We start from the raw sequence: 12,307 nt of genomic DNA on the forward strand, positions 1-12,307 counted from the left end.
CCCGCCCCCCTTTTGCCGCCACACTCGGCCGACTCGAAGGTAAAATCACCTTTCCGATATCTCTCATATGAGATCCCAATTGAATAAAACATTCGCTGACGTTAATTGGTATTTCATTACGGTAATTTTTCATTGATTAATTGCTCTGCTCCTTTTTATCGTGCATGAAGGAAAAAGTTGGACAACAATTACCTCGAAAACCGTGACAAATTTTTGTATGCGAATGGTAGTCGTGGAGCGAAATGTAATTCAGGGAAAAAATACTAGTTTTTAGTGGGTGTCTTACACGGAGAGAAATATTCAGTAAAAATTACGGAACTCTCACTTCACTCACCGATTATGGAATCGACTCAGAAAATTTAAGTGACGGTATCGTAATTTTTCACAGGAGATTCAGATAAAAATTACCGAACGCTCTGGAAAAATTCCGTGACAGTTCCGTAAAATTTCCTACAACCACATTTCGCTCCGGAATTACGGAAAAGATATGTAATTTTTATTGAATATTTCTCTCCGTGTACGATTTTCTCGGGGAAAAAATACATCTACACTGTTGAAATTTTAGAAGCATAAATTAGCACACGTGTGTAGGAAGCTGTTTACAGTATATAGTATAGTATTTTCATATACTTGTATAAGAATTTTCCATGTCAGACGTGAGCTCAAGTCGAGATAGTCGATGACGAATTTTCACATGTAATGAAATTAGTATACGATTCTCCAATCTTCCAATGAATTTCGCACGATTCGTTTGATCACAACTCAGGTTTTTAATTTTTTCATGCAGATCTATGATAAATGTGTTGTGGAGTTCACTATCAATCTTGCACTTTTTCTCCTAATTTCAGGTGAAAAAGTAATGAAAATCGAGGTTGTTCCACGATTACTCGACTTGTTTGGTAATCTTTCTCCCACTTTTTTCTCCGTGGGTGTTGTAGGTTTAAATAACAGATGACACACTAAATACAAGAATAATAAATATGAAATTTTGCAATGAATACAGTGGTTTTTTCGGGTTCAAACCAGCACGTCACCGTCACCGTGGAACTCCATTCAAAAAAATTAATTCTGCAATCTTGCGCATTTGATCATATATCAAAGTGCTTTTGTTGTAAAGAAAGTACATCAGGGGTTACAAAGGAATACCGAATTTTAGAATATACCACACAGCATCGGCAGAATCATGAATTTTAAATAAAAGTAAATTTTGAAGAAGTCAATAGCTGATAATACTCACTAATTTTAAATTATGAAAATAATCATTAATTAAATAGCCAAATTCGGAATTATTTTATCAATCAATAATTGAGTTCGGAGGATTGACGATAATTTGGCTAATCGAAAATCCTTTTTAAGAAATTTAGAAATATTTGCTCAATAATCAATTTACAATCACATATTTTCAATTATTTAATTCACAGTCAATTGAAAATTTAAATCATCAATTTTTTTATAAATTTCAAATTTCAACCCAAATATTACTAAAACTAATGATTAATGCAGATCTCTGCATCACAGTAATGTCACCTGTTTTAATCCTGAATCCAACGATCTGTACCACACATTAGCAGTCTGTTCGAAATTCAGTGAAGAACAGAAAATTTTAACACAAAAATTAAGATAGTCGTAGATAACAATCAATGACATACGAGAAATACTCGACGCAAATGAAGAAAATATTCTCGCTCTCCTTTTCTTCTTGAACAAAATTTGTAAAAAGCTAGGTAAAGACGCTATGAACTAATATAAGAAAAAGGAAAAAAAGGAAACAAAAAAATTTTTTAAACGTACTGAACTTCACTTGCTGAATTGATTGCAACGTAAACTCCCAAATGGAATTATGTGAACTATAATATGAATATTAATTATGCTACTTTGTAAGACGACTAATTGTCTCGACTCTCCCTTGTACAAGACTGTATTGGTCTAAATAATGAATAAATTAATTGAAAGGTTCACAGTAATGTCACCAGAACTACGTGATGTGATCACTCAGGTTTCTGGACATCAGCAGGGCCAATCATCATCTTTCATTTCAGACCGAAATAAAATAAAACATTCACTGAAGTTCATTGGTGTTTTATTGTCGTAACTTTTCGTTGATTAATTGCTCTTCCCCTTTTTATCCTGTGTTAAGTGTCTTCTGGGGTGAGTTGTATAGCAGTCACCTGTTATGTGTAGAGTTTTTGAGATTGATGGGTGTTTTGCAGGATGTAGAGGCGCCAGTTTTCTCCGTGATGCTGAAGGAAGTCGGTTGCGGTAGTAGTACACCCCCACCCGGGGACGTGACAGCTGGTCGTCGAGAGAATCAGGGGGATTCGGGGAATTCCGAGGGTGGACTCGCCTGCGGGGGCTGCGGTCGGGATATCACGGAGAGATGGTACCTCAGGGCTGCTGATCGCGCCTGGCACTGCGGATGTCTTCGGTGCTGTCATTGCCGCGTGCCTCTCGCTGCGGAACTCACTTGCTTCTCGAGGGATGGAAATATTTACTGCAAGGAGGATTATTATCGGTTAGGATCTGAAAATATGTTGATTTTTGTGACATCTTTTTTTATGCATTTACTCGTTTAGCAATATCTTTGGGACTTTCATATTTTTTAATTTTATATTTAGGGTGAATATGTTTGTATATGGTAACGCTTAAAAATATCTTGAGATTTTATGGATACTATAGCAGTAATTTTCAGGAAAGCGACGTTGAATCTGATTTTGGAGAGAAAAAATAATGAAATTGAGTTTTTTAATTCAGTTATGTTAATCAAAACTTCAATATTCAGCACCAAATTACTCTAAATTTTCATTTAATTGACAATTCAAAGACCTATTCACCTAAATTTTCCTGGATGCTGTTCAATTTCATAGAATAATCGAACTGAAATGAATAGTGTCCGTTGACTTTTTCAACAAATTATGAATTGTCGACGACGGAATCTCTTAAAAAGTCAGTGAAGGTGCGACTTAGTAGAAATTACCGAGGAATGTATCAGGAATCTCAATTGAATTTTTTCAACAACGTACAAAATGCACTAATACCTTAACATGTTCGACACCGATTACTTTACATGAAATTTCTAGACATGCTGTTGATAAAACGAATCAGTCCATTTCCTCAATATTCAATAAAATTTCAATTTTCAGGTTTGAGCGGCTATTAAAATTATGGAAAACTATCAATTCATTGAGGACAAGTGCATGTGTAAATTTTTACGTCGCATTTCAAGTCCAAACTGTCATGAAAAACCCGATTTTGTTGAATTGCCAAGATGAATAAAAAATTCCACGAAAGATTTGATTTTGACTTACAATCAAATTCCCGACATTGAGAATTCCCAAAAATATCTTCCAGTGCAGTATCTTGAACACTATTGGAAAAACATTGCAATTTCATGGGCAAACGTGCAGCAATTTCAACATGAAAACCTTCGAATAATAAAACTGCTGAAATTGAAAAAAAAATTTTTTCATGGTCATCAGTGCAAAACGATTCTCTCGAAGCGGATAATTTTTTAGTCAATCGATTCTGATGTTGAATTGACCCCAATAATTGACGAGATATCGGTTAATCAACCGCCGACAGCACTTGATTAACCGATAAAAATAATTTCCCAAATTACCAGATTCACAGGTTTTTATGAGGGAATAGGAATTAATGCAGAATTCATGCTCCTGTTCAGGTCCCTCATACCTCCAAAAGAAAGATTAAACCAGAGGACCCCCAGAGACACCCATCGGTCCGCCATCTCGGTATTTATTGCGGTAGTGGCTGAATTTGCATAGGAGCGTCACTTGTGTTCACTCTGGACCACACAAAATGCCTACTAATGGCCGTCCTCTCTCTCACCTCCACCCAAACCTCTGAATTCCATTTTTTCTCTCCCCATAATGAAAAATCCCCAGAGCATTACCGCCTGTGATTCAAGATTAGAAAAACCCAATTTCAACAGCTGATGAAAAATCCTCGATTGACACACGTTGGTTTTCATTGGGACGTGAAAACACTCGTTACCCGTTGATTTATTATTACCATCTACAATTGCACGTTCTCCTCGGAGTCCTTCAAAGAGATCCACCTCGCGGAAAAGTCTTATCTGGTTTAAATATTTTTATTCTCTCTCTTTCTGATTCCTTAGCCTCCTCATCCCAGGTGAAAGTTTGATTTTTCGATTGTTCCCATTGTTTCCAGGACAATCGTCCATCTACCTCAGGACACATTCGAAAACCCCGTTGAATTTTCTACCCATAGTATTCCCATTAAACGTTTGAAAAAATATCAAATCTGTACAACAGTTTCCTCGGCTGTATTAAAATCGCAAATAGCAAAAAGAACCGAGAGGAAATAAAAATCGAGATTGTGGATCGAGTCGATATATAGATGGCAAGGAAGAGAATACTCCGGTATATATCTACGGTTCTGGTTCGTTAGGGTAGAAAACAACGTCACTCCATGCAATATGCAACAATGTGAATACGAGCTCCCGGCATTGGAGCCCACTGGAATGAATAGAGAGAAGTCGAAGAAAAATAAAAGAGTGGGAGTGCAAACGTAAAAGAAATGAAAAAAAAAAACTTTTTTTGTTGAAAGAAACAAAGAATAAAGAGGAGCACCTTTGTCTCTATCGTTCGTATTTTAGAAACTCTTGACGTTGCCGTGGAAGGAGAGGAGATTCAGTGTTTTGATCGCGCACTCAATACAAAACTCAAAGCCTAGTAGTTGGAATTATAAATCTCTCGTGGGTAACTGTCGAGTTTTGTATGAAAACGTAGGCTGCCTCGGGATTGGCCACGTGGGGGTAAGAGAGGCATTGTTTGCCATTTCTGGGTGGCTCCATTGAAACGCGCGAGGGCTTCTTCAGCTTCATAACCATGAATCAAATCTTATTATCAAGGATGGAGAATTGTCATTGCCGCTGGAGCCAAAGTTGTGTCTATTGTATTGAGATCAGAGTCAAAAATTATATTGTTACAGGCTCTTTGCTGTTTCGAGATGCTCAAGATGTCGGGCTGGAATATCTGCATCGGAACTGGTGATGAGAGCGAGGGAATTCGTCTATCACGTGGCTTGCTTTGTCTGCGCGTCTTGTGGAGTTCCGTTGAATAAGGGCGATCACTTTGGACAGAGAGATGGTCTTGTCTATTGCAGGTGAATATTCGTTGCTTTCAGTTGTTTTCTATATGCAAGAAAGACGGAATGTTTTGAGACAGAGTGCTTTCGACGAGGAACAAATAAATTTAATTAATTGAAAATATGAATAATCGACAAAATGTTATGGAAAAGAAGAGAAAAGTCGAAGGAATCAACACCTGACGCGGCCGGGGCCTGACTGCTGTCAGCGTTAGAACGAAAGTTTGACGACGAAGAATAAATAAATAATGTTAAATGTTGGGCGCCAGGTAGTTTTATCGATAAACTAACAAACGATAAACTATCTGGAAATAATCGACGAAATGAAATATGAAATACAATGACAGGTTCGATTGGAAAGATCCAAATAAATCAAAAGAATCGAGAACTGAATATGACCAGAAAATATAATTCGACAGAAAAATAAAGTAATTGATTACAATTTTTATGATTAAACTTTGCTGAATTTGACGACAAACAGGAGTACCAAATACGCGCAGTTTCGACGAGAATAAGAATAATAATTAACCAATTATTTAATACTAAAATAGAAATAAAGTGATCGCAGTAATGAAAAGACTCTGTACAATATATTAAGATATTATCAAGAGTCAGTCGTTTCGGTCGTACGACTACTTCGGTCCACAACTACTGAAATTAATATTTCGATGCTCGCGTGATTAGAAGAATCAGCAGTGCTGTTTAGGCGTATCAGTGATAGGCACATCAATCAATCACAAATACCGTTAAATTGGGAAGTTGTCACTTTTTAACATAAATCTTAAAATTTTAAATATTAAATTGACCATTAATTTGTATCGAAAATTAAGTACCTAAATTCAGAATTAGCTTGTTAACTAAAAAATTACATTTCAATATTATCAAATATTTTATTCACCACCAATCGAAAAATTCAGTTAACAAATTTTATAATATTTTAAATTAGTTAAATATAGTTAAACTTTGAACAATATAACGAGATAATCCCCTTTTAATATTGACAAAATCTAATATTATCCCCCATACCTGAGCCGTATATTTCAAATTTAATTTCGACTTTTATTCATGTCAACTGGTTTACTTTCGACTATTTGAATATTTGGAAAGCGTTGCCCATAAAAATCACCGAATTCTCAAAGAGAATGAAACTTTCATTCAGCTGATTGTTTTCTCTGTGCAGGCCTCACTACGAATTGATCTGCTGCACCGCAGACTACGGCAGCACTCCTGGGAGCGTTGAGGACCTCGGCTCCCCAGGAGTCTCGCCCCTGCCGTCCTACTACAGCGCACCCGAGCAGAGCCCCGTAACCTCAGTGGGTTCAGCCCAAAAGGGTCGTCCAAGAAAGCGAAAACTGTCCGAAGTCACTGGATCCGAGATGCCAGTGACCATGAGACTAGCATCAAGCGCCCTCGGTAATTATGCCTCGATTCATCAAGCAAACCACTACCCAGCTGCAACAGCTTGTCGTCGATGTTCTAGATGAACCTTCAAGACTTATTTACACTCATTTTGAAAAGACGAGCATTGCGAGCAAATAAAAGGACCCGCAGGGCCTCGAGTGTAAAGCAAATCGTCCGAGCTCAACGAGAGTTTGCCAGAATGAGAAAGAGAAGGCAACACAAATGAAAAGCGTTTACCAGCCGGCCAATTACACATTCACCCCATACACCATAGTTCAATCCACCCTACGTCGATACTTCTATCGGAATACATGTTTTTTTTTCATTCACTCCATCAATTACCCGGTATTTGCGTCCACCAGACGGTGAAAAAATATATATATATCGCACCGTCAAACAGATCATACGGCAATCGTGGAACGACAACGATAAACATTTAATGGCCACTGAGAGAAATATGAATGGCTTCCCCGAACGCTGAGAAAGAACCTGAAGCGCGTGGAACAGTGGAGAAAAAAAAATCAAGGGATGTTGACAATGAAACGTTAAGTTGAACCAGTTACGACGACATATTCTCGCGAGCCACCCGAGAATGGTCAAGATGAAAAGACCGATCACGTCATTCTCAGTTATTTTATAATCGCTGGACAATTAAAGAAAAGAAGATCCCGCTGAAGAAACATCGTTGAGCGATTCCTCTCCTCGCGAGGCTGGAATTTACGATCCAGGAGCTATAAAATCGCCCAGTCTCGCCCCTTTTCGTTCCATGTCTCATCCATGAAACGACCAACAGTCCCACACATAACGCTCAATGACGATATATCCCTAAAGTTTTATTGTCTCTTGGAAGGATACAAGCGCGCCGAAGACATATGTATTTATTTCCGTAATATCATCAACATTGTTTTGTTCGTTGATTTTAGATGATAACAATTTGATGCTTTGTCGTGTTTTTCTTGCAGATGGCTCTCCAGGTTATTTTTCTCCTCCTTCGAATTTAAATTTAATACCGCGAGAATTGGGGAAGGGCGCGGCGGCAGGGGGGAGAGGGGTGGGGGGGGGGAGGAGAGGGATAAGTTCATGGTGAGTTCACTGGTAGAATAAAAGGGGGTATAAAGAATGAGACAAAAGAGGAAATAAAAGGAGGGAATACACGGCGAAGGCCCCGTAGGGGACAGTGACAGATGGGTATCGACGCTGAGATGCATCGATTGGCCGCTCCCTCCCGGAAAAGAATGCCGCCGCTGACCAATACCCAGCCACTGCGACCAGAATGGCCGAACACTGATACCTACATTCCCTTACTTGCTTCTTCCACCTTCTCGCATTTCTCTTTTATCTCACTCAAAGCATATACAGTATTTTATTTATTTCACTCGTTTCTTTTGACTCCTCACTTTTTATTTGTTTACTCGAAGAAGCTGAATCCTCACCACGTTTCATCTGCCCGCAGCCCTAATGCACTTGCTTTGCCAATTTTTGTTTTCCCCCCCACGTGACAAATTGTGACCTCATTCTTAAGGCATCTTGCCTCCTCTGCCCCCGTCTTGCCAAGCCCTTTTGTCTGTCTCTCCTCTCGCACAACCACCCGTTCGTGCCCAAGATCCCTCGATGCTGATCGCAAAAATAGCACTGAGCTTAATTAGGCACTTGCGGATCGTTAGGTTTTTGCTGAATCGATGAATGCCCAGGCAACCAAAGCAGATGACTCAGTTTTTTTTCAGTCCCTTCAATTTTTTGCTTTTCTCATTTTGTTGTTCACTGTGTGACATTGTGTTGCTTGGTGAACCGGAAGCCCGATGCACCTTGCAGAAATATTTTTCTCCTCCAGAAGTGGATGGTCACGATGTGACATAAATATTGAAACAACTGCAAACTCGATCCAAGAATTTTTCAGCAATTTTTTTTCCACAACTCCCCTTCCTACCTTTTCCGTTTGAGTTGCCACAATGCGGCCATCGCTCAACACACCCCTTCCCCCCGCCAATCTCCAATTGAGGTGTTCCAAATGTTGTTGTCAATCCGAAAATGGTCCCTGGCAAAGTGTTTTGACTGACTCGCGATTTTTATTCGGTCTCGGTGAAATTGGCAATGATCGAATCCCCCCCGAAGAATCGAATGTTACCGTTATACAATACACGAAAACTATTCGATCCAGTCCCTCAATACGTTGGGACTCTCTGCAGCTGCCTCACGTACAGTTTTACCAAGTCCTCGTTGTCGTCTCTTTACTCGTCGTTTTTACCCTCCTTTCATTTCTCCTCTTTTTGTCATTTTAAAAGCCGCGGTCCATCCAGAGCACGTGCTGACCGTTGTTTCGTACGTCCATAGATTACAAATGACACACCGGGACAGGCAGTTGTTCCGTGCAAGCTTATGCATCTGTGTGAAATTATTCATTTGTTGGATTTTTCGCAGAACTGCTGCATCCGAATGAACTGTCGTCATCCATGGAGTCGTTGACTGCTTATGACACGTCGGTGGGCTCGCCAGGACCGGTGCATCAGAGCCAGAGGACGAAACGGATGAGAACGAGCTTCAAGCATCATCAACTGAGAACTATGAAAAGCTATTTTGCTATTAATCAGAATCCTGATGCTAAGGATCTCAAGCAACTGGCGCAGAAGACGGGGCTGTCCAAGCGCGTGCTTCAGGTAAAGATTTTGGGATATTGAACGGAGAAAATTATTTGGTGAATCTCACCAACTAGCTGTTGAAAAAATGAATTAGCAGTTGTAGAATTTAAACAGCTAGTTGGTGAAATTTACCAAATCATTTTCACCTTGTACTCTATCAGCAGTTCAGTAGATAGTCTATTTGAAAATGTGTGGGATAGTTGTAATGCTACTGTTGAGGACAGATGACTGAAAACTTTGGAGACATGCAGATGTTAAGCATTGCGGATGATCAAGATAGCTTTGATCAAAATTTGAATTATCAACGTGAGCATAAGCCCTAGTCAAAGCGTCAATCTTTCCTATCTGAACTTTGATTCGACCAGTCAAGTTAATTGTATCAATTACTTTAACCTGTTTTATTGAGAAGGTACTTGGCTCTTAGGAAGTTTAGTTCCGCTTGATATGGTCAGGGCTGCCCACGAGACTCAAACGAGACTTCACTTTGGAGAGATCGTCTTGGTCTTGGTGATGACGGAAACTGTCGGTATCATCACAGCCTCAATTTATCTCATCTCGGTTTCAATTTTTTAACGTTTTTTATGTGTAAAGGACCGAGACGAGACGACCCAGACTGAAACCGAGACCTTCCAGTGAAGAAACGAGAAACTTGAGATCCAGATGAGATAAATTGACTGCGAGTCATCACGAGAAGAGCCGATACTGCCTCTTTCGAGACTGTGACGAGACCAAAAGTTTCCGTTTTCACCAAGACCTAGACGATCCCTTCAAAGTGAAGTCTCGTTTGAGTCTCGTGGGCAGCCCTAGATATGGTTTTCCGAGTGATTGAGAGTATTTCAAATGGCCATGACCATGCTTTCAAACAAGGTATTGTAGACTCCAAAGATAGAGATGTCAAGAATTACGCACTATGAAGATTCTGACGTGAAGCTGAACGAGTTTGTGAACGATTCAACTCAAACTTCGATGTAGACCTGAATTATGAACCTACTTCATCAGCAAGTGGTGGCTGAACCTCAGCCTTAATTTGAACCGCAGCCAAAGTTTTAATCTTCATGTATTTCTAGATGGACTGCGACAGGTTGATGAGATGAAACATGATGTTTTAGGGAGGATTATAATAATGAATTGGAATTTTATGAGGACAGTTTGAATGTCCATGTATATATCTTCATAGTCAGCCGGTTTTCATGGCTATGCTTCTCCGAACAATTTGCCTTATTGAACCCAAATCTTTACTCAACAAATATTCCTGCCCTCTCACTGAATGAACCACACTGTTAGAAAAAAAAATGGAATTTCATGGACAGTTGACTACTAATTTTTAGGATAGTGACACCGAATGCGGTTTATAAGAAAAAATGATGAAATTTCAGGTTTTACTGAAATTCAGTAAAATTCCAGAATTTTAAGCGGCATAAAGACGAGAATTCCTTATTTTATTTGAATTTCGAATCTATGTGAATATTCAGTGCCAAATTACATAGAATTTTAGTGAAATCTGAAGTTTCATGATTTTTTTCCCATAAATCGTATTCAGTGTCACTGTTCTGAAAATTCAAGAATATATTTACCAAAATTTTCTGGTTTTCTATTCATTTTCAGAGGAAAGTGGAACTGAAGTTTACAGTTCTCTTTGATTTTTCCACGAAATTCTGAATTTTCAATGCATGGAGAGAAATGTTCAATTATGTTCAGTAACAATTACGGAACTCACAATTCGTTCACCGGTTACGGAATCGACTCAGAAAATTTAAGTGACGGTATCGTAATTTTTCACATGAGATTCAGATAAAAATTACGGAACGCTCTGGAAAAATTCCGTGACAGTTCCGTAAAATTTCCTACAACCACATTTCACTCTAGAATTACGGAAGAGATACGTAATTTTTATTGAATATTTCTCTCCGTGTGACGAGATTCCTTCACATTTCAGTGGTAATTGAGTTCAATAAAAATTTCCGAAAAGTGTACCGTAATTTTCAGACAAAGATTTCAGGCAACAGTATCGGAAAACTTTCCAACAACAATTATCTATTCAATCCTCCTAGGTCTGGTTCCAAAATGCACGAGCCAAATGGCGTCGCAACATGATGCGTCAGGAGGGTAACCACGGAGTAAGCAACGTGGGTTGTCCAGGCACTCCAGTCTCCTCATCCACCGCTAATTCCCCCAATATCGGACCAAACTCCGCATTCCTGGGCGACAGCAACAGCCAGCCCTCAACTTCCATGGAGGAGATACACGCACTCCATCATCTTCACTCTGGTGTCTCATCGCAAGTATCATTCTCGGATCTCTATTGACAACGAATCGAGGAGGAGGACGGCTTCTCTTCCGGATACCATGGATGACTCAGAGAATGATTATTAATCCAAGAAAAGACTTACGGTGCTACGTATTTCTGATTTGATCTCAATCATTCCTCCTGTAAACTTTGTGAGACTAGTTGATGTGCGTAAGAAATTGAGGAAATTGAGGTCAAGTGAAAACCCCACTAGTCACTAGGAGATAATACACCAGTTGATTCCGTTGCAATTTATTCGTTTAGACGTAATACACGATAATAATCGTAGTTCCATGGCAGACCCAAATTATCAAAGTGGTTAGACAATAGTTTTGAAAGTGTGTCGACAGTGAGTGATTGAAAGGGTAACGTTTGCAATAATCATGACCATTGCTTTTTCATTTCCACCAACGAATCCAAATTTTTCAAATTCATTCTGTCCTCATCGTGTTATTTCCAACGTCACAATGATGTCCACTGGGATGAATCAGTATAATTAAATCTCATTGTAAATTGAATCGAAAAACAAGATATGTAAAATGTGTGATGTATAGATAAATAATTATGGTACTTCAACAACCCACTCATCTTCCCCCTTGCATGATCAATTTGTTCCGAGATAAGCGAATCACAACGAGGCCATGTACATTTTCGGGCTGCAGGCAAGAACCTCAGCATCTCGTGTTACCACCGAGAATCCTAATTAGCATCAAATTAGGCATTTAAAGATTTCACGAGGACAAAAGCCGAAGAAGAGAGGGAGGAGCTTTCGGCTGATTTGGCTAGCCTACTTAAAGCCTGTGTAAATTGTTGTTAGCATAATACGTATAATTTAGAACACGCGCGTGTTGAACCACTC

The 12,307-nt window shown here is 39.2% G+C and overlaps 1 protein-coding gene across 2 annotated transcripts in view; it reads left to right on the top strand.

Moving 5' to 3' along the window:
• Nucleotides 1-12,024, top strand: part of LOC107047738 (LIM/homeobox protein Lhx9) — a 41,222-nt gene extending 29,198 nt beyond the window's left edge. For both annotated transcript variants that reach the window (XM_015270559.1, XM_015270558.1), the window contains exons 2-6: nt 2,211-2,512; nt 4,969-5,142; nt 6,305-6,537; nt 8,944-9,179; nt 11,213-12,024. In XM_015270559.1, coding sequence (XP_015126045.1) covers nt 2,238-2,512; nt 4,969-5,142; nt 6,305-6,537; nt 8,944-9,179; nt 11,213-11,467 — 1,173 coding nt within the window. In that variant the 5' untranslated portion in view covers nt 2,211-2,237 and the 3' untranslated portion in view covers nt 11,468-12,024. The remainder of the gene's footprint in view (nt 1-2,210; nt 2,513-4,968; nt 5,143-6,304; nt 6,538-8,943; nt 9,180-11,212) is intronic.
• The last annotated feature ends 283 nt before the right edge of the window (nt 12,025-12,307 follow it).

Source organism: Diachasma alloeum, unplaced genomic scaffold (assembly GCF_001412515.2).
Source record: "Diachasma alloeum isolate Michigan unplaced genomic scaffold, Dall2.0 Dall_scaffold_78908, whole genome shotgun sequence".
NCBI lineage: Eukaryota > Metazoa > Arthropoda > Insecta > Hymenoptera > Braconidae > Diachasma > Diachasma alloeum.